At 50.9% G+C, this 24,744-nt stretch overlaps 2 protein-coding genes across 3 annotated transcripts; one reads left to right on the top strand and one right to left on the bottom strand.

The window, feature by feature from the left end:
* Nucleotides 1–3,490: 3,490 nt before the first annotated feature.
* On the bottom strand, nucleotides 3,491–5,007 carry LOC102870171 (chromosome unknown open reading frame, human C11orf68). 2 transcript variants are annotated; one of them, XM_006893310.1, is made up of 2 exons: nucleotides 4,895–5,007; nucleotides 3,491–4,247 (listed from the first exon to the last, which is right to left on the bottom strand). In XM_006893310.1, the coding sequence occupies exons 1-2, from the start codon at nucleotides 5,005–5,007 to the stop codon at nucleotides 3,491–3,493; spliced, it is 870 nt and encodes a 289-aa protein (XP_006893372.1). The 2 variants fall into 2 exon arrangements, with proteins under 2 accessions (XP_006893372.1, XP_006893373.1); XM_006893311.1 differs by having other exon boundaries at nucleotides 3,491–4,250; nucleotides 4,895–4,998.
* A 185-nt stretch (nucleotides 5,008–5,192) lies between these two features.
* On the top strand, nucleotides 5,193–7,297 carry DRAP1 (DR1-associated protein 1 (negative cofactor 2 alpha)). Its single transcript, XM_006893309.1, has 7 exons — nucleotides 5,193–5,452; nucleotides 5,683–5,755; nucleotides 5,841–5,934; nucleotides 6,142–6,261; nucleotides 6,375–6,468; nucleotides 6,659–6,747; nucleotides 7,093–7,297. The coding sequence occupies exons 1-7, from the start codon at nucleotides 5,411–5,413 to the stop codon at nucleotides 7,199–7,201; spliced, it is 621 nt and encodes a 206-aa protein (XP_006893371.1). The 5' UTR covers nucleotides 5,193–5,410; the 3' UTR covers nucleotides 7,202–7,297.
* Nucleotides 7,298–24,744: the final 17,447 nt, after the last annotated feature.

Here is a 24,744-nt window from a genome sequence, read left to right as displayed (position 1 = left end):
GGAGTTTAGGGCTGTTGTACATAGGGTCGCTATGAGTCGCAGGCGACTCGACGGCACATAACAACAACAACAACAACAACAACATGTCACATACTTTGGACTTGTTGCCAGGAGGCATCAGTCCTTAGAAAAGGACATCATGCTTGGAAGAGAAGAAAAGAAGACCCTGGATGAGCTGGACTGACACAGTGGCTGCGGCAATGGGGTCAGATGTGTCAGCTCTGGTGAGGATACGGCTCAGGATAGGGCCAGGTTCAGAGCCATTGTTCATAGGTCTGCTTGGGTTGTAGTCAATTCAATGGCACATATCTACAACAATTCTAAAGGCAGGAGGTTCAAATCCACCAGATGCTCCTCAGCAGAAGGATAGGCAGTCTCCTCCTGTGCAGTTTACTGCCTCTGAAAACCTGCCGGAGGGTCAGCGATGGGTGGGTTCCGACTTGACAGGGAACAACAGCAGCCCTTGCTGGGATCATTTGTGTTTGCGGCCCCACCTCCAGCAGCACTTCCACCACGATAAAAGCCCTGAAAGATGAGGGCCTAGCTTCAAATGCTAACCCGGGGCCAGCTGCTAAACCTTTATGTGCCTCAGTTTTTTCCTCTGCAAAATGGCAACAAGAACCTGCAGAATCTCCAACTAAAAATCCGCACAGCAGTTCTTGCGAGGACTCAGGGCTGGGTGGTGTTTCATTTGAAGCAACTCTGCGGTAGCTATTAGCAAAAACGATGTGATGCTAAAAACCAAAATACAAACCCAGTACCATCACCTGGACTCCGGCGCATAATGACGCTCGAGGACACGGCCCAGAACTGCCCCGCTGGTGTCTCAGCATGTAAGCTGGAGCAGACCGCCTCGTCTTCCTCCCATGGAGTGGCCAGTGGATTTGAACCGTCGACTTTTTGGTTAGCAGCCAAGAGTCTTACTCACTGCCCCACTAATGTGTCTTAGGGAAGTCTGGATGAGATCAATCAGCATTTAACACAGACCTTCCTCATTATGATTTCACAGAATGAGGAAACTGAGACCTGGAATGAAAGGGAGACCTTCAATGCTTCTCAGCAGCTGAGCTCGACCAGGTGTGGCCGGATGCTGAAGGTACAAGGGGTAAAGTGTGGCCGCTATCCTCCCAGAAGCACAGACGGGAGTCCACGGTCTGTGGGAGCTTGAGGAGGGGCTTCTGTACTTGGGATGAGGGTGGGAGGAGGCGGAGGGAAGGCAGGAGCCTGCAGAGGATGACCCTGAGAGGCAGGCCTGTGCAGAGACATGGTCAGCAAGGCCATGGGCAATGGAAGCGTGTGTGTGTTACAGGCAGCTTGTACTTCCGGAACGAGACTGAAGCAGGGGAGGGATGAGCCGTGGTGAGGCTGGAGGCGCGTTGTGCTTGGGGTGGGCTCATCGGTTCATTGCTGGAGCTGAAGTGGACAGGGTTCCTGGCCTCCTTGAGTGTGGAGCACTGTCTGAACTTGTGGTGTAGGGGCCAGAGAGGTGACCGGATCACAAAGAATGATCACATGGCAGCCACACAGACCTGCCCGCTGCTGGCAGGTGTTCACACAGAAGGCACAGCTGGAGGCCTGGGGGCTCGGTGCCAGTGGATGGAACGTGAGCAGGGGTCCCTGGATGGTGGTGGGGGGGCTGACCTGCAGGCTGTGGGGGCCCCTGGACCTTCTGTAGAAGGATCCATTGACTGTGGCTGAGGACAAAGTAATGAGTTGGGGGCAGGATGAGATGCTAGACACAATGGGGGCTACTGTAGTGGTTTAGTGACAGAAGTCTGGGCTAGAAAGGACCAGGGGCAGAGGAGTGGCTGTGGGTGTGGGCAGAGGGCATGGGCACGTGTGGCTCGATCAACAGTCTTGACATTTTGTGGGCAACGGAGGAGCCATGAGGGCCTGATCAGAACCCCCAAGTCTTGACCCTTTTTTGGTCAAGGTCAAGGCACTGTGGGTCTGCGGGAGGTTGGCAGGTTGGCTCTGGGGATTTCCTGAGGCTGGCCCAGGGTGGGGAGGAAGCTGGGGAAGGGGCCTGCCAAGCTCGCTTGACTCACCCACTTCCACTCAGACAGCTGAATGGCATCTCCGCTCCCCTGCTCCAAATTCCAACTTGGTGAGGCGGCTGGAGGCTGAGTCAGCTCCGGCACAGCACGAGAGAGCAGTGTCCCCAGGGGCTCCCTGCCAGATGCCCTGGATCCTGACCAAGGCCAGGGCCAGGGCTGCAGCGGGGAGGTGTCGGGAGCCTGGCTTCCAGAAGCCCAGCAGCATCATGGGAGTGAAAGTGCTTTGTGGGTTGAAAAGAGGCAGCAGATGGGGTTCCAGCCCTGTTTCTCCCCTATGTGACCACAGGCAGCGTCTTGCCCCTGTGGGCCTCAATGTCCCTGACCACAGAATGGGTCCTCTTTCACAGAATACTGCCTACATAAATCAGTGGAGAGCTGTCCAGTGGCTCGAGCTGGGCAGAGAGCGGTGAGCCCAAGTGGGAGGACTCCCAGGGCACCCCCTAAAGGGAGGACAGTGGAGAGTGCTGAGAACTAGTCCATTGTCTGTGCACCAACCCACGTGCCCAGGATCCCAGGTGGATCATTTATGGTCCTGTGCACATCTATCATGTATAAATGTAGCTTTGTAGGGGCTCTGGGCCTCTTTGGACAGGCTAGACCCTGAGACTCATGTGAGATCTGTGAGAAACTGACTCAGGATGGGGCGCAGGGCTGGCTTGGCAGCGAGGTGTGTCTTAGCCCTGTGGGCACAGGCCAGGCCTGGGAGCAGTCCTCTCCTGACCCTGGTACTCCTCCGCAAACAAAGTAGGTGACCAAGAGAACCTTTTAAAAATCACTCGAGACACAGACCCAAGCTGGGCTTTATTAGAATGCCAGGAGTAAGTATGTGACAGGGTAGGACGGGGGACTGGGGAGGTGGAGTGGGAGGAGTAGCTGGGCTGTGGACGTGCAACGCGGGCTGTGAGTGGCAGGCACAGTGTCTGGGGCCCTGGTGTCCCTCTCTCAGCAAGGGGCTGTGTGGGACTACACCCGCACCCCCACCCCCGCAGCATGCTCAGGCCTGCAGGCCCCGCCCTGTGGACTTGGAAGGTGCAAGGGAAAGGACTGGAAGCACTAAGTCTGCCCCTTCTTGAAGAAAGAGAAGAGAGATAAGGCAGGAGGAGGGAAGGGCCAGCCAGGTGAGGTGGCAGAGGTGGCCAAGGATGGCCTTCCCTCTGGCGTCTGGCCTTGACCTGTAGTTCTGGGAGGTGGAGGAGAGAGCAGCGAAGAGAGAGGCTGAGGGCCTGGACCCCAGCGAGCCAAAGCCCCCTGCCCTTTGGGGGTTGAGTCAGTCTTGATGAAGAGCAGAAGTTCAAGGGGGTCTAAGATGCAGGCAGTTCTGGGGTGACCCATCCCAATCCTCAGAGCTGGGGGCCTGGCCTCCTTGGGGTACAGGGAGGTAGGTGGGAGCATCCATCCTAGGCGGGTACAGGGTGGCCTCCCCATCTGTCCTACTAGGTCAGTTCCACGTTGTTGGCACGGTCAAGCACACGGGAGCCGCGGGCGTCACCTCCCAGCTGGAAGCGGCTCTCGTAGAGAGTGGGACAGAGGTGCCAGCGGTTGGCTCGGTAGATACCCAGGTAGGTGTAGACGTCAGGTTTGTACGTGAGCAGGCACTTGATGCCCGCGGCCCGGATGGCCGAGTCCGCCTCCAGTACGCCTAAGCGGTCCGTGAAGTCGTCCGTGTAAACACAGATGACCTGGCGCCCACCCTCCTTGGCCCGTGGGCTCACCTTGGCCACCTGAAGCCGGCCTTCGACCACAGCTCGAGCAATGCCAGCCCAGGCGTGGTCCAGCTTGAAGCCAGGTGTCAGGTGCATCAACCACTTGCCGGAGAGCACCTGGTGGGTGATGGCAAGCTGGCGCAGGGTGCCAGGTGTGATGGGCCGCCCACTTGTCTGCAGAGCCTCCCAGGCAGCCTGCAAACCCTGAACGTCGCCCGAGTTGGGGTTGTAGCCCTGCCCGTAGGCTGCGATCCAACCCACAGGCTCAGAGTTTGGGGAGCCAGGGTCCCCGTAGCGGGTGACTTGGGAAGGTGGGTATTTGGCCAGCCAGGCGTCCAGCTCGGTGGCGGGTGTGCTGCGGGCATCAAACACGAGCCAGGGGTCCATGTCGGCCGCCATGGCCTCTGCAGCCAAATGCTCGGCGGTGAAGCCATCCTCCCGGCCTCCAGGGGAGTCTTCCTCCTCCGGCTCCTCGCTGGGCTCCATCCTGCTGGGAAGGAATCGAGTCAGGCAGGTCTGAGACAAGCACAGGTGCTAGGCACCAACCCAAACTGTGTGGCCTTGGGCCTCAGCTGCCTCGTCTTCACCCTGGAATAACACAGGTTCCTATCTCAAAGAGCAGCCAGAATGTGACGCCTGAGGTGGAGTCTGTGCTGCAAACGTGTTCCTGCTACTGTCAGTGCTGTCACCGTGCTGTCACTTCCAGTGACGTACAGAGAGAAGGGCCCTGGCCAAGGTCACACCTGTACTGAGTGGCAGAGCCTAACGTGAGTCCCAGGTGGAAGCTCTGGCTCCATCGCACCTGCGACCCTGGCCAAGCGCCTGCACGGCATCAGGGATTCCAGGAAGGAGGGAAAGCCGGGTGCAGGTGCGCGCAGTACCCGGGGGGAGTCCCGCGCGGCCAGGCCGCCCGATGGGCATCCTCGTGCCACCTCAAAGACGAAGACAGTGCAGCCTAGAGAAGCACTGGCGGGAACCAAAGCCGACGGGGCAGCGCCTGGATTCGAACCTCCGCTGCTGAAGCAACTGCGGGAGGGCAGGATGCCAGCCCCGCCGCGCCCGCCGCCATTAGCGCCCACAGACCGAGCTAGGCCCCCCGCCCCGGCCCTCCCCTCCCCGCCGCCCCGTCTTCACCTCCGGCCTTCGCTGCGTTCGGCACCGGCCCAAGCCCGGGCCCGGTTCCGCTCCTGTCGGGGCTCCGCGCCGCCGCGCCCCGCCCCCGCCACGCCTGCCGCCGCCGCCGCCATCTTGAGCGCCCGCCGCTTCAACAACAACTTTATAGACAAGCGCACGCACGGGGCGGGGCCTGTCGGGCGGGGGCGGGGCCTCCGCGGGAGGCTAAGGAGGACGGGCCGGCCGTGGGGCGGAGCTAACGTTCGCTCTTGAAGGCGGGTGGCCCGGAGCACCGAGAGAGGCCTGCTTGCGGACGGCAGGAAGCGCACCGCCCCCGAGGCTCGAGGGGAGGGCCCTGGGCCGCCAGCGAGTTTCGTCCTGAGCGGCGGCGCTAGGACCCCGTGAGGAGCGGCGGGGAGTTGGAGCGGGCGGCGCCAGGACCCGGGGGAAGCGCGAGCGGCGGGCGGCGAGCAGGCCCGGGGGCCGGGAGGCTGCGGGCGGCGGCGCTGGGCCCGGCGCGTCGGGAGAGGCCCCGAGATGCCGAGCAAGAAGAAGAAGTACAACGCGCGGTTCCCGCCGGTGAGCACGTGGCCGGACGGGGAGGAGCGGGCCGGGCTCCCGGGAGGCCGGGACCCGAGCCCGGCTGGGGGGGCGGGCCCTCCGCGGGGTCCGGGGCCTGCACGCCCCGCCCTCTTCCGTCCCCTCCCCCCTCGCCCCCTGCCCCTGTCTCCCGAATCCCCTCCCGTACCCCCAGCTTTCCTTTTCGGGAAGGAGGCGGCGGGGTCCTAGCTCGCTGCCCCCCTCCCCAGGCGCGGATCAAGAAGATCATGCAGACGGACGAGGAGATTGGGAAGGTGGCGGCGGCTGTGCCGGTCATCATTTGTATCCTGTTGCTGGCGGGCCGGGGGCCGTGGGGGGCGGGCCGGGACCTTCTTCCCCCCTCCGCCTTCTCCTTGACACCTCGCAGCCCGGGCGCTGGAGCTCTTCCTGGAGTCGCTGCTGAAGAAGGCCTGCCAGGTGACCCAGTCCCGCAACGCCAAGACCATGACCACGTCCCACCTGTGAGTGGCGGGGTGGGGCCAGGTGCGCCCCGGGCGCTGAGGGTGATCGCTGGCCGGGGGAGGCTGGACCCGACAGGTGGGATTGCCTGTGGGCGTCAGAGGGAATAATGAGCGGTGGTGGTGGAGGTGGGGTGGGAGTTCCCCTGACGTCCTGCACCCCTCGCTGCGCCCACCTCACCTCAGTGCCCTTCTGCCCCCTCCTTCCAGGAAGCAGTGCATTGAACTGGAGCAGCAGTTTGACTTTCTGAAGGACCTGGTGGCCTCCGTGCCTGACATGCAGGGGGACGGAGAAGACAACCACATGGACGGGGACAAGGGTGCTCGCAGGTGGGAAGTCAGGTGTCCAGGTGGGGATGGCCCAGGTCCCAGGGGCCAGTGAGGGGGGGGGATGGCCTAGTAGAGGAGAGACCCGTGGACAGATGGACTGTACTTTCCCCAAGGGGCCGGAAACCAGGTGGCACCAGCCGGAAGAATGGTGGCATGGGCAGCAAAGGCAAGGACAAGAAGCTGTCAGGGACGGACTCAGAGCAGGAGGTGAGGAGGCCCCCTCTGGCGGAGAGAGGGTGGCACCAGGCTGAGGTGGCTGGACTGGACGCTGGGGCTGTCCTTATCAGGGGCCTCTTTGCACATCGGTTTGTTTGCTAGTTTCGGCTGCTGGGATCCACCTCCTGTCCCCACCCGAGAGATCTCAGGTCCTTCTCCTGTCACCCTTGTTCCCTGACAGGATGATTCCGATGACACAGATACTGAGGGGGAGGAGGAGATGCTGCAGCCCCCGGCCCAGGCCAGCCACCCCCCTGCCCACTTTCAGAGGTAAGCAGAGCTGGGAGGGCCAGTATCTTAGAGGACACTGAGGGTGAGGAACAGACACGTACCCAGACACGCGTGGCCCGCCGGCCTGTCCTCTCTGTCATGGCTTTAGGCGTGGGGGCTGACTTGAAGGTGGAGGGGAAGGAACTGAAGCTGTGTTCCCAGCAGGTCCTCTGCTTCCCTGGCCGGAGCAGTGGACAGAGCCTGGGCCCTGACCTGCTTTGGGTCGTTCACTTCACTGCACTGTGCCTCCCTTGGGCAGGGGTTTCCCTGTGGAGGGTGGGCTGGGACTCTGAGCAGGAAAGCCCTCCACTGTGGCCCAACACACCCCTGCTTTCTGTTTTGCAGCCCCCCGACACCTTTCATGCCTTTCACCTCCTCGACCATGCCTCTGCCCCCAGCACCCCCGGGCCCATCAGCACCTGACGCAGAGGACGAAGAGGATTATGACTCCTAGCACCCCCTGCCCCCTAGGCTATGCCCCTTTTTAGTTGGTTTTAGTTGCTCTGGGGGGAGGAGAGCAACGAGACCTGTTCTTAAATTTATTAAAAAAGAGAAAAATAAAAGGGAACTTTGCTGTCTGTGCCAGTCTCTGGCTGTAGTCCCGTCCATTCTCCTGTCATCCCCCGACTGAACTGGGATGGGGTAGTGTTGGGCTAGGAAGGGTTGAATGGCAGGCGAAGCCAGTGACTGAGGTCCTGCCAGCGTTGGTACAGGGACAGTGATAGGGGAGAGTCACTTGGGTCCAAGCCAGCAGGCTCTGGTTATGCTGGGCTCTCGCCGCCTCCGCGTGCTGGGTGACCTGGGCAGGCTCCTGCCCTTCCCTGGGCAACCTCATTTTTCTCGAGTGGCAGCCACGCTCCACACCTAGCTTGCTTCAAGGAGATGGACTAGACAAATAACGAGAGGAGCTTTGAACATATACCTGGACTGTGTGTGATGGGGGGCTTTGTGGGAAGGAGCAGCAACTCAAGGTAGTGAGATCTTGAAGAGCTTGGAGGCCGACTTTCGAGTTGGACAGTGACCCAGTCATTTCTGGGCTGGCTCTGGAGCTGAGGTGGAGCAGATGTGGCTAGATGTCTTGAGGAAGCAGCCGCCGGGGGAGGCTGGAGAGGTGCCTTCCAGAAAGCCTTTGGCTCTCAGGGTTTAAAGCCAGGCAGCTGTGACTACACCTGGTTTGAACAAATCAATGGCTTCCTCGTCGGGACGTCAGAGGACTGGGAGGGCAGCAGACACGGACAGTGAACAGGTGAGTTCCAGTGAGAACACACTCTTTTCCATCTGATTGCATTAGATTACTTTATGGAAGGTGGTGACTGTGTGATGGAGCTAGTCTGCTCTTTGGCCAAACCACTGAGAACCAGCCACATCAACACAGAAAATAAACCTTCCTCCTCAAGGCTGCTGGGCAGGGCAGCCTGTTGGACAGGAGGACCGGCAGTCAGGTCTGTGAGGGGAGGGGAGGACCTGGGATAGAACCCCCCCAAGGTTACCAGGAGCTTCTGGAAGGAAGGAGGGAGCTGTCGGCTGTCGTCAGTGCTGCAGACCAGCTAGGTGGTACATGTGGGGTGCCCCTGGGCTTTGAGGGACCCAGAGCAAGGCCTGCTTCAGTGGGTCAGGATGCCTGTGTACGATGAATTAACGTGGCTCTTTCGTCCATAGCTTTCCATTTTGTGATTCTACCTTCTATCCTTAAGACCTCAGTGAAGGATGAATTACTAAGGAGAAGGGGTTAGAGTGGGACCTGAGCCCCACTCTGCAAGAAGATACTCCCCAAGTTGCTCCCCTTTGTTCTCCTGGGCTTGTGCTTTACAGTCCCCACATCCCATATAGAGTTCATGGAAGTTCACCCCTTGTTTGCTTGGGACACCGCGTCTAACCTGGTCCAGCTGTGCTGACAGCCTTGGTCTGTGGGCTCCTGGCCCCTCGCTCACCCGTCTCTGCTCACTCATCTCTGGGATCACTTACATCACCCACAATCACAGGAGCCGTTGCCTGATGGTGTTTTGAGTTTACACGAGCCCCTCCAGTAAATCACAAACCTCAAAGGCAGACGGAGAAGAGGGGACTGAGGGGAGGAGGAGTCGTCCACGTGGAGGTGATGGAACGCCTCAGTGCTTTGGACATTTGGAACATTGCTAATCTCAGTTCTAGAGAAATTCATCTGGTAAAAGGAGTTATGTATGTGTGCAGTGGTTGACAAGGCGGAGGGAGTGGGAGGTGAGAAACGCAGGGGTGAGCGGAAGTAACACTGAGAAGGGAGTGAAGAAGTGATGGTTGGCGAGATGGTTTTAGGATGGCAGAACACCAAGCCTGTAGAGAGACTGAAGGTATTGGGAGATGATTGATGAGCTGAGGTGGCTGGGCACCTGGAGTGTTCTGACCACAGTGAGGGCCACTAGGGGTGGGGATCAAAGTCTGGGGTTTGACTGGAGGTGTGAGTGTTCATTTTTTGTCTGGTGGCATCTGGCTTCTCAGTGGAATGTGGAATAAGCAAGGTCGCCCCTAGCTCGGGGTGTGGGGGGGGGCAGAAGAAAGGTTCAGCAGCAGTGAGGAGATCAGTGGGGGGCTGACCAGGGCTCCATAGAGACTGCGGCTCTATGGGTCACCTCTGCCTCTCCTTACTCCTTCTGCGAATAGCACCCTGATATGATTTGGGGTAAACACTCAGCTCCCCTCATGTTGAACCTGTGGTTTTGTGCACCTTATCCACTGGGTGTGATGGGTGGGACAGAAGCCTGGCCAATCATAGCACCACCTATGTGAGCTCTGCACAGTGATTGGTTCAGGAATAGAGCCAAGTCATAGCTCCACTCCTTACTAACCCGCTGAGTTCTCATCTGTAAAACCAGGGCTGCTGCTTTGTTACCTCCGTTACCCACTGCCCTTCTGTTCTGACTCATAGTGATGGTCCATTTAGTTTCTGAGGCTCGAAATCTATGGGAGAAGACAGAGGATGAACCAGCTGGGGGATTTGAACTGCTGATCTAAGAGGGACTGTGAGGAAGGCTGAGTCTGCTAAATGCACAGGAGGGGTCTGTCTTCATCAAGAAATATCCACAACACAAAACCGATTCCTGTGAAGTCAGACCTGCCCCCCCAGCACCAGGCCTTTCTTGCCGATGGTGAGATCCTCACATTTCTGTCTGTGAACCTGATCAGGCTAACGGGATGGTGAAATTGGCTGATGCTCTCACGGATGGACCAGGACACCCTAGTTGCACGTTCCCATCCAGCCAGGAGGCAAACTCAAGGTCAATGGCCTCGGAAAGCCATTTTGAACAGTAGACCGTGTACATCACAGCTAGCAACTCAGTAAATATCACCCGACACCACCAGGGCTTTGTTGGTTACACCTGCACTAACCAGTTGTGGAGTTGACCTCGACCCAGTGACTGTGTGTGTTCAGTAGTGAAGCAGGCCTGTGCTCCATGGAGTTTTCAGTGACTAATCTTTTGGAAGTAGATCATCAGTATTCTCTTCTGAGGTGCCTCTGGCTGGATTTGAACTACCAACCTTCCTGTGACAGCTGGGTGTATTCACTTTTGCAGCACCCAGGAACTCAGTCCCTACATTACTGAGGGTAAAGCTTGCTGCTTTAACAAACCCGGAATGCTGTTATTGTTAGGTGCCGTTGAGTCAACTCTGACTCATACTGACCTTCTGAATAACAGATGGAAACCTAACCTCACCCTGCACCATCTCTGTCTCCACCTTGCTCAAGCCCAGAATACCCGGGGGTTCAAATGCAGAGGAGGATTATTTCTTCCACACCAAAGGCTCATGTGGGGTATCTGCTTGGAGGGCAGTGCTTCTCCAGGAGGGTCCCCAGAGCTGAGTTCATTCTGTCTTGCAGCTCCGTCATCCCCAGGTTCTGACCATCCAGGTCATCATGGAGGTGAAAGCTCAGCCCTCGCAGGTCTTCACAGACCAGGACTGGAAGTGGCCACGTTGTCTCTGCTTGGCCCCCATTCATGGGGACCCAGGCGTGAGTTCTAAACCCCAGAAGGCTGAAGGAGCGGTCCTACAGGGAAACGGGACACAGAGGTCTTCACTCTCCTCCCCTGCAAGGTAGAGAAGCTCCCCCCAGTCCACCTGAGCTTTCATTCCACAACCATTCTGAACACCCAGCATCATTTCTCAACAGAGACATGAAGCAGCGTGAGGTGCCGCCAGCATGACTGCAATTACAAAGAGCAGGCAGCAAGTGCTGGAGAGGAGGTGGTGCAACAGGCCCACTGTTGGTGGGAGGGCGAATCGAGAGAACCATCTGGAAAACTGGCGGTTTCTCAGAAAGTCCAACTGCATGGTACAGCAATTCCACTCCTAGGTCTCTACTCAGGAGAAAGGAGGGCCTGCATCCACGGACAGAATTTATAACAATGTTGTAACCCCAAACTGGAAACGACCCAAATGCCCATCAGCAAAAGCATGAATAAAGAAACTGCAGATAACTGTACAATACATCAGCTATTAAAGAAGAATAAGCCACTGTTCTGTGTAACCACATGGCCAAGTCCTGTAGACATTATGGTGAACATAAGATGCAAATGCAAAACACTATATAAACTCTGGTGACTTACTGGTAGTGAATAGTGTTGCCAAGTTAAAGAAAGGAACGCGGTTCAGATCCACCAGTTGTCCATGGGCGAAAGATGCCCAGTTGCCCTCCGTGCAGTGGACCGCCTCTGAAAACCCACTGGAGGGTCAGCGATGAGGCAGTTCTGATGTAATGGCTCATAATAAAATATCTTTAAATAAAGTTCAGAAGTCAGAAAAACCTCCCAGGGATGCTGTCGTTAGCTCAAGTTGGCCCTGCATGGCGGGCCGGCCACTGGGCACCATCAGGTTTTTGTTGGTTTAGTTTTCAGAAGTAGATCTTTCTTCCTGGCTCTGTTTAGCTTGGAAACTACAAAAATCTGTTTAGCATCACAGAAACACTCAAGCCTGTGCTGACGGTTGGGTGGTGGATACTCATGGGGTGCCTAGGAATGGAACGTGGCTCCCCCCACCCCTCCGCCCCTGCAGTGGAGAATGGGAGGCTGGACACTAGATGGACACCGTCTTCACCAAAGGCGATCCAAGTCAGCATAATGAGGGGCAGTATGGACAGGTGTTCACAGGGTTGCAATGAGCGGTACTCAACTCGATGGTACCTCACAGCAACAACAACAACTGACTGGTATTAGGGGTAAGAAAACCTAGAAACATTGAACAGCTAGAGCTGGGAAATAATTATAAAAATACATTAAGCTATATGCTTAAGATGCATGTAATTGTATGCTATAAAAATATATTGCAGTAGTAAACATCAAGAAAACAAAATATTCTCACTGCTGGGCCAATTGGCAGAATCATAATAGATGGAGAAGAGATTGAGGTTATTAATATTTTCATCTTGCACAGGTCCACAGTCAGAACTTTTGGCACCAGCAGTCAGGAAACCAAAAAACAAATTGCTTTGGGAAAGTCTTCTGTCAGGGACCTCTGCAGAGTATTAAGGAGCAATGATGTCAAACTAGAGACTAAGGTGTACCTTATCCAAGCCATAAGCTTCACAATTACTTGCTGTGCATCAGAGAGCTGGATGGTGATTAAGGATGACAGAAGAAGAATTACTGCCTTTGAGCTGTGGTGCTGGAGAAGAGTATTACGCATACCATGGACTGCCAAGAGAACAAACATGTCTGTCCTGTAGACTGTGAAACTAGGTTGCTCCTTGGAGGCAAGAAATGTGAACCTCCGTTTCACATACTTTGGGCATGTTGCCAGGAGGGACCAATCCTTGGAGAAGGACATCATACTTGGAAGAGTGGAGAGTCAGTGCAGAAGAGGAAGACTCTGGGTGAGGTGGATTAACAACAGAGTGACTGTGGCAATGGAGGCAGGAGTTTCAGAGATAGTGAGATTGGCTTAAGTTAAGAGAGAGTTCAGAGCTATTGTTCATAGGATCACTATGAGTTGTAGTCAACTTGACAACACAAAACAACAACACTAATAAATGTCCACAGGCTTATTTTATAAAACATATAAATGAAAGACTGAAATGTAGTATAAAATTTAAATCTTTACAAGTCAGACCCATTTCTCAGTAGGTGGCTATTACATGAACAAGTGTTCTAGTTGGGGGCAGTTTGTAGCACTGGCAACCACCAGGATCCTTGTAGGTTTTTGTTCAGGATGGTTTCCTAGCCATCAGCTTTGACTTCCACCTCATGAAAGGGTGGGAACATGAAATAGCATGTGTATAAATGACTCATGATGGAACTGATAATTTCCCCATTCAACCAGGCTTAAATTGAGTAGGTTTAGCAGTAGAATATCAGACACTACAGCCTACAATACAGATTGCATCTCAATGTCAAGAAAACAAATATCTTTGCCATTGGACTGAAAGGCAACAAATGTCATGATAGATGGAGAAAAGATGGAAACTGTCAATGACTTCATCTTACTTAGATCCACAGTCAATACGCTTGGTCCAGCAGTCAGGAGATTAGGGAATGCATTGCTCTGGTAAATTCTGAGGTCAGAGACCTCTTCAAATTACTGAGGAGCAATGATATTAGTTTGGGGACTAAGGTGCATCTGATTTAGATAAGGATCTTTTCAGTCACTTGCTATGCTGCTGAATGTTGGACAATGAATAAAGATGACAAAAGAAGAATTAATGCCTTTGAACTATGATATTGGAAAAGAGTACTGAGTGTCCCTGGACCACCAAAAGAACAAACAGATATGTCTTGGAAAAAGTGAAGCCAGAATGCTCCTTGGAGGCAAGTATGGTGAAGATTCTTCTCATTTACTTTGGGTATGTTGGTAGGAAAGGCTATTCCTTGGAGAGGGACATCTTACTTGAAGAGAGGTAGAGGGTCAGCGAAAGAGAAGACCCTCAAGTGGCTTGATTCAGTGACTGCAGCAATGGACTCAAGGATGTCAGAGATTGTGAGGCCGGCAGAGGATAGGAAAGAGTACAGATCTGTTATTCTCAAGGTCTCTATGAGCTGTAATTGACTGGATGCGACCTAATAACAACAGCAGCAGCAGCAGATGAGAATCTTAATATTAGCAAGAAAGAAGCAGCAGAGAATGCAGGAAGTATCTTTTGGGGCCAGAGCTTTCTACTCCAGTCAGACTCAGACCTACATGAGAACACTAGCAGCCGAGAGGAGAATCAGAGACTGATGTGAGACAGAGCTGATTTGGGACTGCTGCCCACGGAGCCAGCACAACAGCCAGGGTCCTTTGTTCAAACTTGCTGGAGGACTGGGGAAGGGAGGAGAAGATGCCATCGTGGGTTGGACTAAGAGAGCTTTGTCACACTAGCTTAAAGCCACAAGGCTGAAGGGCTTGTTGGGTATGCTGGGGACGCTGTCCTGACTGAGGAACAATGTCCTGCCGCATATCAGAATTGTAACTTGTAGATTTCTCTAATAACCTCATAGTGAGTGTGGTTCTGTGAGATCTGTGCGTCCATAGCAATGGATTTTGGACCCAGTCGTAGAGCCATGGTCTTCTCAATTACTTGTTATGACAAATTATTATAACAACAGTAACAGTATTATGACAGGTTTGGAAGCAGGAGTGGCATCCACTTCCTAAACAACATGCCTCTGGAAACTCTATGAACTTTGATAAATGTCAGTATTGTAGAGGGGCTTCAGGCCTTTTCGTTCATAGGGTCGCTATGAGTCGTGCTCAACTTGAAGGCAATCAACAACAACAACAACAGTAGAGCAGTAGGATCAGTGTTAGAATTGGTAGAAGTAGGTGCGTGAAATGGAGAAGGGTGCGTGTACTCCAGGGATGTATCCTATCTCCATGCTTTTTCAATCTATATGTGGAACAAATCATCCAGGACTCCATGAGGAGGAGTGTGACATCAAGACTGGAGAAAGACTCATCAACAACCTGCATTATGCAGATCACACAACCTTGCTTGCTGAAACTGAGGAGGACCTGAAGTGCTTGCTGCAACGTTCAGTATGGATTGAGGCTCAACATCAAGAAACATCTTGGTATCTGCAGCCTGGAAATCAAAAGATGAATTGCATTGGGAAAGTCTGCTGTCAGGGACCTCTCCAGAGTACTGAAGAGCAACAACGTCAGTCTGGAGACTAAGGTGCACTTGATCCAGGCCACGGTCTTTGCAATTATTTGTTATGCATCAGAAAGCTGGACAATGACTAGGGATGATAGAAGGAGAATTAATGTCTTTGATCTGTGGTGCTAGAGAAGAGTATTGAATACACCATGGTCTGCTAAGAGAACAAGCAGGTTCGTTCCTGGAGAGGGTAAAACCAGGCTGCTCCTTGGAGGCAAGGATTCTGAAGCTCCATCTGACATACTTTGGGCATGTTACAAGGAGGTAACCAGTCCTTGGAGAGGGACATCATGCTTGGGAGGGAGGAGGGACAACGCAAGAGAGGGTGACCCTGGATGAGATAGATTGACTCAGTGGCTGGGGTAATGGAAATAGGTGTGTCAGAGACAATAAGGTTGGCTCAGGAGAGAGCAGGGTTTGAGGCTGTTGTACATAGAGTCACTGAGCCACAGGCAACTTGAGGGTACATAACAACAGGTGCCTGAGCATAGGGGACATGTCTGACCTCATGGGAAATGGTTTTGTGTTGTAGATGTTCTTTGTGGGGACAGTTCCTCCTTACAGAGATGATAGAGGTCAGAAGCAGCTTCCCCATGATACCCTACTCTTTTTACAGCCCTAGAAGGTACGTGAAGGGGGTAGGTGGAGCTACAAGGCATAGGAGTGACTGACTCGTAGGCACCCCTGCTGGAGACTCTGGAGCCTGGGGAAGCTGGCAGACAGGGAAGAAGAGTTGAGGGGTGGAAATGACCATGTCCCACAATCTATTGGGCTAGAGAGCTAAGTTCTGATGTGCTGTGTGACCTTCTATAAGTGACTTTACCTTTCTGAGCTTCATAGACCACATCTGCCAAGTAGATTCTAGAAGGCTCCCTTCAAGATGAGCCAAATATACTGCAGGCGTTGGATCAGCCTAGAGATTAGGACCTGGGACCAGTGTGTGTCCTGAAGCTGAGCGCCACTGTACCTGGAAACGCACCGGCCCTGCTGACTGTGTCATCACACACACCACCTTTGGAGTGAAGACCGGGTGGTATGGTAAAGCGGTCCACACATATACTTGGATGTAAGCCCTGGCCCAGTTGCCTACATGGACCGCTCACCTCTCTGTTGGAGGCTCACTGTCTCCATCTCTAAGGTGACGATGATGAAGATCTCTCCTCTAGAGGAGGATTCGGGGGGCATAATGAAACTGAATACAAAATTCAGATTTAAGAAATGCTCCAGATCACTGGCAATAAGAGAGATACAAATCAAAACCATGATGAGGTACCATCTCATTCCAGTAAGAGTGGCAAAGTTTAACAGGGCAGCAAGTAATAGATGTTGGAGAGGATGTGGCGAGAAAGGAACGCTTACACTTTGTTGTTGGGATTGTAAAATGGTGCAACTATTCTGGAAGGCAGTTTGGTGCTTCTTAAAAAAGCTGAACATAGAAATTCCATATGACCCAGCTATTTCACTACTTGCAATATACCCTGAGAATATGAGACTGAGGCACAAACTGAGATTTGTACACCAGTGTTCATAGCAGCATTATTCACCATCACAAGAATGTGGAAACAGCCCAAATGTCCAGCCACAAACAAATGGATTGAGAAATTATGGTACATTCACACAATGGAATACTATGCAGCATGCAGGAGCAATAACTTTGTAAATTATTACCTAACTTGGGAGGGACTGGAGAGCATTATGCGGAGTGAACTAACTCAGTCCCATAAGGGTAAATATTATATAAAACCGTTATTGTAGAATGAGTATAAGGATCGAGGATGAGTGGGAGAGGCTGGAAGCAGAGGGATGTGGATGTGCAGGGGGAGGAGGGATTAATCATTGGGTTGTACAATTTGATGGATGAGGGCTGAGGGAAATGGAAAGAATTTGTTCAAATTTGTGTTTGAATGTTGTAAATAAACCAGTAGAGAAAAAAAAAAGAAGTGCCTACAATGGCTGCTGTAACACAGGGTGGGGGTCCTGGTCCCTCCTCTCGGGGGTCGGAGTCTCTGGTGAGAGGGAGCGGGAGCTTCGTGCTTTCCTCTTGTGGTGGGTGGCTTTGTCATTGTTGCTGCCGCTGGAGCTGCTGTTAGCTGCCATCTCATCGTGATCCCAAGTACAATACAGTGGTCCTGTCCCATCCCGATGACCAGTTGGGGAGTGGACCATTGTGATCTCTAGGGCTTTCATTTTCAGAAATGTCTCACCAGGCCTTTCTTCCTAGTCTTAGGCTGGAAGCTTCACTGAAAACTCTTCAGCATCACAGCAATCAGAAAGCCTCCACTGACTGACATGGTAGTTACTCAGGTATCGGTCGGGAACCCAGGTCTCCCCAGGTTGAGTGAGAGAGGGCTCCTTGTAGCTGCTGATGGGGTGGGAATTGTGTGACTCCTCTCCCATCTTCTGTCATCATAGTGAGCTTTTCATGGAGCAAACTTATTCTGAAACCTTGTCCTTTCTAATTGGTGGGTGTGTGGTCAAATATCACCAGAAACTGAAAAAGGCATGAGATTCCTGCACCCACACCAGTAGCGCAGGGGCTGCAGAGGAAACATGTCCCATTAGACTGGCAAAAACGGAAAGTTAGATAAAACTCACTGCTGGGAGGATGTGGGCGAATGGCAGGGACCAGCTCTTGGAGGGCGAGTAAACCAATGGGGATGCTTGAATGAGCACTTGGACCGGAAGTACCCATAAGGCAGCTTCGCTTCTGGGTAAAACCTCTCGCAAAGAGAAGGATGGACTCTAGGCGCTGTTTGAGAGCGTGACACGTGCAGACAGTGGAGGAACCCTTCCTGGGGGCGTATGATTGCCGTCGAGTCGAGCAGGACTCATAGCGATCCTATGAACAAAAGTCCGGGAACGTTTTTATAACTATCGTCCTTTATCAAAGTCCATAGAGTTTCCAAAGGCATGTTGTTTAGGAAGTAGATGCCACTCCTGCTTCCATGGCAGCTTAAAAGCGTTGTTTGTAGGGGCCATCCGTCCGAGTATAACTGGTAGCAATCCTATGACAACAGATCTGAACCCTGACCTTTTCTGGGCCATCCTCACCATCTCTGACATACTTGAGCCCATTGCTGCAGCCACTGTCAGTCCACCTGGTTGAAGGTCTTCCTCTCCTTTGCTGACCCTACACTGTACTGAGCATGATGTCTCTTTACGAAATAGCCCCTTCTAGCAACATGCTCAGAACATGTGAGGTGAAGCTTTACCATCCTTGCCTTTGACTCACCTTTTTATTTCTTGACTGCTGGTACCAAGGGTGTTGATTGTGAACCCAAGTAAGATGAAATTGTTGACAATTTCTGTTTTTTTCTCTCCATCTATCATGATGTTGTCTACTGGCATGCTGGTGAGGATTTTTGTCTTCTTGATGTTGAAATGCAACCCATATTAAAGGTCTTTGATTTTCTGCAGCAAGCAAGAACTGCATAAGTGTGAAGAAAGGATACAGCCCTGAAACAAACCCTTCATGATTTTAAACCATGCAGTGTTCCTTTGCTCAGTTCACACAACAGCTTCTTGGTCTAGGTATAGATTTTGTATAATTAAGTGTTCTGAGATTCCCATTCTTTGCAATATTAGCCATATTTTGTTCTGATCCACACAGTCAAATGCCACATTCTGTTGGATCACTTATCTTGGGAATAGGAACAAATATGATCTCATCCAGTCAGTTGACCAGGTAGCTGTCTTCCTGGCCAACTTACTGGAAGAGATACATATTTATTCCCATTGTATAGTGAATGGAAAAAAGAGTAAGAAACAGAAACAGAAAAAGTTCTGTAGAATAATGCTGTTAAAAAAACCAGAAACACAGACTTACCCCAAAATTCAGTCTCTTTCTGGATCTGACGTAGGCAAATTATTTGACTTTAGCTCTTTGCGTTTCAATCTCTTTCAAGTGGAGCTAACAGCAAAAGCTCCTTGGGATGTGATGATGAACCGTGACCTATGTCCCATCTAGCAGGGTGCCTGGCGCACAGCAGACGCTCAGTAAATGGTGTTTGATCTTCGTGGGTCTATCCAGTCAGTAGGCCCAGCATCAGTTTTAGAGTTTCCATTCTATTTTTGCTGCTTCGGAGCATTATTTCAGAAGCAGATTGCCTGTCCTACTTCTGAGTCCATCTCCACTGCAACTTCATCCCCTATTTCAGCGGAGTATGAAAACGCCACTGAAATCCATCCCCCCCGAGTGAGGCTGCTGGTATTTGAAATACCAGTGACATAGCTCCCAGCGTCCCAGCAACACACAAACCACGACAGTGCGACACACTGACTAACAGAGGAGTGGCAGGAGATCCTCAGTAAGATGGATTGGCAATGACTGCATCACTGGCAGAAATCGGGAGGATGGCATGAGAACAGCGCGTTTCTTTCTGTTGTGTGAGGGCTGATAGTCACAGCCGACTAGAGGGCAGCTAACAGGAGCGTTCTACCTTCTAGTTTGCTGAGGAGTACCTTGGGTCTTAAAAAGCTTACAGGCAGCCACCCAAAATATAATTGGTCTGTTTGCCTCCAACAACAGAAGAAGGAGACTCAGGACCTGGGAAAAAAAGTGGAGTCGGTGCAGGTCTGATCGCTTTGGTGAACTGTCACCTCCCTTGCCATGTCGTGTTTAGATGCATTCAAGCTGAGTATGACTCACGGTGACCCTCTGAGCACAGACCTGACCTCTGCCCTATCTCGTGCCATCCTCATGATCTCTCAACACACTTGAGCCCGTGGCTGTGCCAAACCGTCTCGTTGAGGGTCTTCCCTTTCTGCTGACTTTCCAAGCATGATGTCCCTCTCCGAGGAATAGCCTCTCCTAGCAACATGCCCAGCGTGTGAGAGATGCAGCTTCACCACACTTGCTTCTAAGACATTTTCTCCTAGACATATTGTTTATTCTTTTGGCAGCTCATGAGATATTCGATTCTCTTCTCCAATACCACAGCTTAGGAGCATCAATTCTGTCATCCTTAGTCATTGCCCAGCTCTCAAACGCACAGCAAGTGATTGAAAAGAGCATATCCTGAATCAGGTGCACCTTAGTCTTCAAACAAATACCACTGCTTCTCAGTATTTTGGAGAGGTCCCTGACAATGCACATGCCCAATGTAATACATCTCCTTGTCTCCTGACTGCTCGTTTCAAGGGTGTTGATTGGTCCATTACCATGAGACCAGAAGAACTGGGTGGTGCCTGGCTGCATGCAATTCCTAAACATTTTCATCAAGGACCCAACAGATGAACTTTGATCAAAATGTGGGAAAGAATGGAACAGAGCTGCAAATTCAAATGAAAGCCAGATTTACGGGATCCCCGAAACAGGGAGACTTCCAAATCTACTGCCAGGAAATAATCTTTAAACTCTGAACCAATACTATTCCATGAAGTCATCATTCAAATAATGTCAGTGTAGCCCAGTTAATGTTTGTTTTGATCATGAAACTCTTTTAGATAATTATCCACATGCATTTAGACTGGAAGCAGTTATAGTAAAGATGGGGATGGGAAGGGACAGAGAGACTGCAAAGCCTTCTGCATTCCGTCCTGGCCCCCAGCTCCACCGCCGCTGTCCAAACAGTTTGCTGCTACTCCCACGGGTCTCATGAGACAGATGAGGAGTTTGATGCTCCTTAGGTGACATATTTCAACAAGTCAAACATTGATTTCTGGGAATTGCGTGAAGGGATGAACACACTTGTTGGTTATGGTCTGGTTCCAGAACCTAAAATTATCAATGCTGTTTTGCCGGCATGCAGACGGTTAAATGACTTAGCTAGTGCAGTCTGCATCCTAGAGGTTGTTAGGGATAAAGCAGGACCTCGTAAGGAAATATACCCCTATGTCGTCCAGGAACGTAGTCCAACTTTAAATGAATTGGGAATCTCTACTCCAGAGGAACTGGACCTGGACAAAGTGTAAGCTTACAGGTGCGCTTCCCAAAGGTTTATTGATTTTCCTACTTGATTGAAAACAGTCACCTGGAAATACTGATGATAACATATTACCTTATTTCAACAAGTTTTCTTTTATTGAGTATCAAACCATGTAATGGTAACTTGGATCTTAATAAAAGGGAAATGGGTTTGAATTGGAAAAAAAAAGTACAGTCTTGGAAACCGTGTGGGACATCTGAGAGAGGGGCAGTGACGAAGGAAGACAGAAGTGATGCCTTTGAGCTGTGGGGTTAGAGACGAGAGCTGAACATCCCACGGACGGCCAGAGGAGCATGCAGCCAGGGTATTCCTTGGAGGTATATTGTGGGCATGTTGTTAGGAAGTGCCAGTCCTTGGAAAAGGATATGATGAGGATGGCACAGGATAGGGCAAGTCTCAGATCCACTTTTTTCTGGGGTCCCTGTGAGTCACACTCAAGTCAATGTCATCTAACAACAACAGCGATCACTCGGAGGCTCTCCCACACCCCTGCATGTCCCCTACCTCATCAAATACAATGGCCTCCCCAGTGACTGATGCCTCCTGATGATGAAGCTGAAACAAGTGAGTCATATGATCTTCTGTTGTGACCCATTGAGTTTACACTGGCTAACTTTCACAAGTAGATCACCAGGCCTTTCTTCCTAGTCTGTTTTAATCTGAAGCAGCACTAAAACTCAAGGCTCAGCCTGCTGGTATTTGAAAGACTAGTGGCATAGCTTCTAGCATCAAAGCAGTACACATGAGCTACACAGTATGACAGATTGACAGATGGGTGGTTGAATGTCCGGTTAGGTAGAGGAGACAGGGCTTATATGTTTTCTTCATTCACTCACTAAACAACAAATATTTACTGAACACCTATTCCAAGGTGCTCCATTCAAAGCCCTGGAGGACAACACACAAAAGAAAACAGACTTAAGCCCTGTCTCCAGTGGGCTTCCATTCTGGTTGGAAGAGGGGCTGGCAGAGAGATGTTTTTTTTGTTGTTGTTAGATGCCATTGAGTAGAGCATGAATCATAGTGACACTATGAACCCTGTTCTATCCTGTACTGTCCTCATAATTTCTGACACGCTCAAGCCCATTGCAGCAATCACCATGTCAGTCCACCTGGTTGAGAATCGTCTTCTCTTTTCCTGACCCACCATCCTTCCAAACATGATGGCCCTTTCCACAGAGTAGCCTCTCCTAGCAACATGCCCAAAGTATGTGAGATCAAGCTTTATCATTTTTGTCTCCAGCGAACACTCTGGCTGCACCTTCTCCAAGACATATCTGATTGTTCTACTCTTCTCCAACACCACGGTTCAAAGGCACTGATATACAGACGAGGTACAGTGAATTAAGTCACATGGCCTTTCCATCCATAGCCTTCTATTTTGCTATCCTGATCTCTCTCTGCTTAAGACCTCATTCAAGAATGAGTTAGTTATTGTATTAAGGAGATAAGATTAGAGAGGGATACAAGTTCCACTCTGCTAGAAGACATTCCCCCAGGACCACCTTTGGTTCTCCTGGGGGCATTGTTTATAACTCTGAGGTCCTGTTTTAACAACAGGGCAAAGAACTGGAGTTAGAAAATAAAAAAGGAAGTACACACTCACCATTTCTCAAGCTGAAAGAGCTGATAACAAACTCAAGCTTCGAGTTGCAGTACTGAAGGACTCTATGGGCACATAGACTGAATGGCACACAGAAGCATCAAAAGATGATGGAAGCAGCAGAATTGAAAAGAACTGGTTGATAGTGAACTATTTCAGAAAATAGCATATAATCATGATCCAACGGTAATGAGGGAAGCAGTGCAAGCTGCACTGAAGGCGTCGGTGAAAAATAAGGCTCGAGTAGTTGATGGGACACCACCTGACATGCTTCAACAACAAGATGCAGTCCTGCACGTGCTGCCAAGTCTACACCAAGAAATTTGAGGGGCAGCTAACTAAGTGGCCAGATGACTGGAAGAGTGATCCCGCAGAATGTGGAAATTAGCAACAATATCATTAATATCACTGCAAGTTCTAGGAACGTCAAGGACGTCAAGCAAGAGGGTGCAGAAGACACACGCTTCTTTCTTTCTCCTTCCATGGTGGACCGCCTCAGTCACCAGTTCTCTCTCACCTCCTGTCCAGACACCTGGGATCGCTCCATGTTCTTCTTCCCCGGTTTTCTCTGAGTTTTAGTTCTGTCTTGTGAAGTGCCTCCCACCTTGGGCTAGAATCATATCTGATATTGCTGAGAAAAATCAGTTTTGGGGGTGAGGGAGAACTGGCAGTGTGGAGCCATTCCAGCCCAGAAGTCCTCATTTCATTGTTCATCTGCTCTGGTTTCCCCTTGAGATCTACTTCCTACCTTCCAGACCCACTGCAGTAAAGCTGATTCCAATTCATTGTGACCTTGCGTTGGGTTTTCAATGCTGTAAATCTTTATAGGAAGAGACTGCCAATCTTTATCCTTTGAAGCATCTTGTGGATTCGAACTACTGACTTTTCTGTTGGTGCCACAATACATTATGCACTACACCATCAGGGCTCCTTATCAGGAGTGATATTCTTTGTGTTTTAATTCTAGTACTATCCTTTACTAGCTTTGAGACTTTGGGAAGAAACCTTTCTGTGCCTCAGTTTCCTCACCTATAAAATGGGCAACACAATTTCCTCTGCAGCATTGGATCATTGTGGAAATTAAATATTTTTAAAGATTTGTTGACTCTGTTGTATACTGAGAGTCACTATTGTGGTAGAAATGGTGAATGTGCTCACCGCTAAGGAAAAGATTGGAGGTTTGTGTCCACCCAGAGATAGCTGGAAGTTGTGAAAAAAAAAATAGAATATATAAATATTGAAATTGTAGGCATTTGTGGACTGAGATGGACTGGTTCTAGCCACTTTTAATTAGACAACCATACATCTACTAAGCATGGAATGACAAAGAGAAGCGATATCACATTCATCATCAAAAGAACATTTCACGATCCATGCTGAGGTGTAATGCTGTTATTGATAGGATAATACCCATGTAAAAAGAGCAAGGGTCAAGTGGGGGCGGCCATATCTGGCCTTTATCAATTTCACAAAGAGTAACTGTTCTTGTTAACGACATCAGTAACACAAAACCAATTCCCATGATGTCAGACATGTCCCCCATGCTCCCGTACATTTATACTTGTCTCAACACCAATCTTACTGTTTTACTGGGTTCAGAATCAGATGTGATAACTCACAGACCACACAGAACCATGTTGGGGAAGTCAAAAGGTTATAATTCAGATTAGTAGCAGAATACAATCAGGTCAGCTTCTGAAATTTGCACACAGGCACCTCAGCCATGAGCCCCACAACTCTAGACCAGTGTTACAATGTTATCAGTCCTGACAATATTGACTCTTCCCTATCCCTGAGATTGTCCACCAAACTTGGACAAAGGCTCTTAGTTTAGGTCTGGTTGAGTGTGTTTGTGTGTGTAGTAAACTCCATCTCATGTCAGATCTCGCTGGTCCTTTGCTTCAGCTATGGTTGCTGCTACCATAGGTGTAGCTCGAGCAAGAAGATTGTCTGGTTCTGAAGGGCTTCCTACATTCTCTTGAGTCTTCTTTTATTTGCTGGTGGAGAAGAAATGTTTTTAACGTGCTGCTGGACCTGCTCAATTTATTGGCGAGACTAACCAATCCCATTGTAGATTGCTGGAATGGGGGAGATAGCCAATCCCCTTGCTGATAGGCTAACATGCCCTATTTGCATATTTCCACCCATCTACAAGACAGAGTCAAGTTCAGTGGCTAGAGAGGCCATATTGAAAGATAAACTCCTCCTATGTTTCAATGATTTAGACCCTCCCAGAAGAGCTGTGGGTGAGCATTAACATTACTGGTAAGTATATTCATTTTCTCCTGGACACAGAGCCTACTAATTGGTCCTAAAAGCCTCTGAGGTCCCAACTCTTCTCACTATTTCTTAGTTGTTGGAATGGA

This window comes from Elephantulus edwardii, unplaced genomic scaffold (genome assembly GCF_000299155.1).
Source record: "Elephantulus edwardii isolate Elephantulus edwardi_28Jun2011 unplaced genomic scaffold, EleEdw1.0 scaffold00126, whole genome shotgun sequence".
Taxonomy (NCBI): domain Eukaryota; kingdom Metazoa; phylum Chordata; class Mammalia; order Macroscelidea; family Macroscelididae; genus Elephantulus; species Elephantulus edwardii.
The sequence above is the reverse complement of the archived record's forward strand: the minus strand, read 5'-3'. Positions and strand labels throughout refer to the sequence as shown.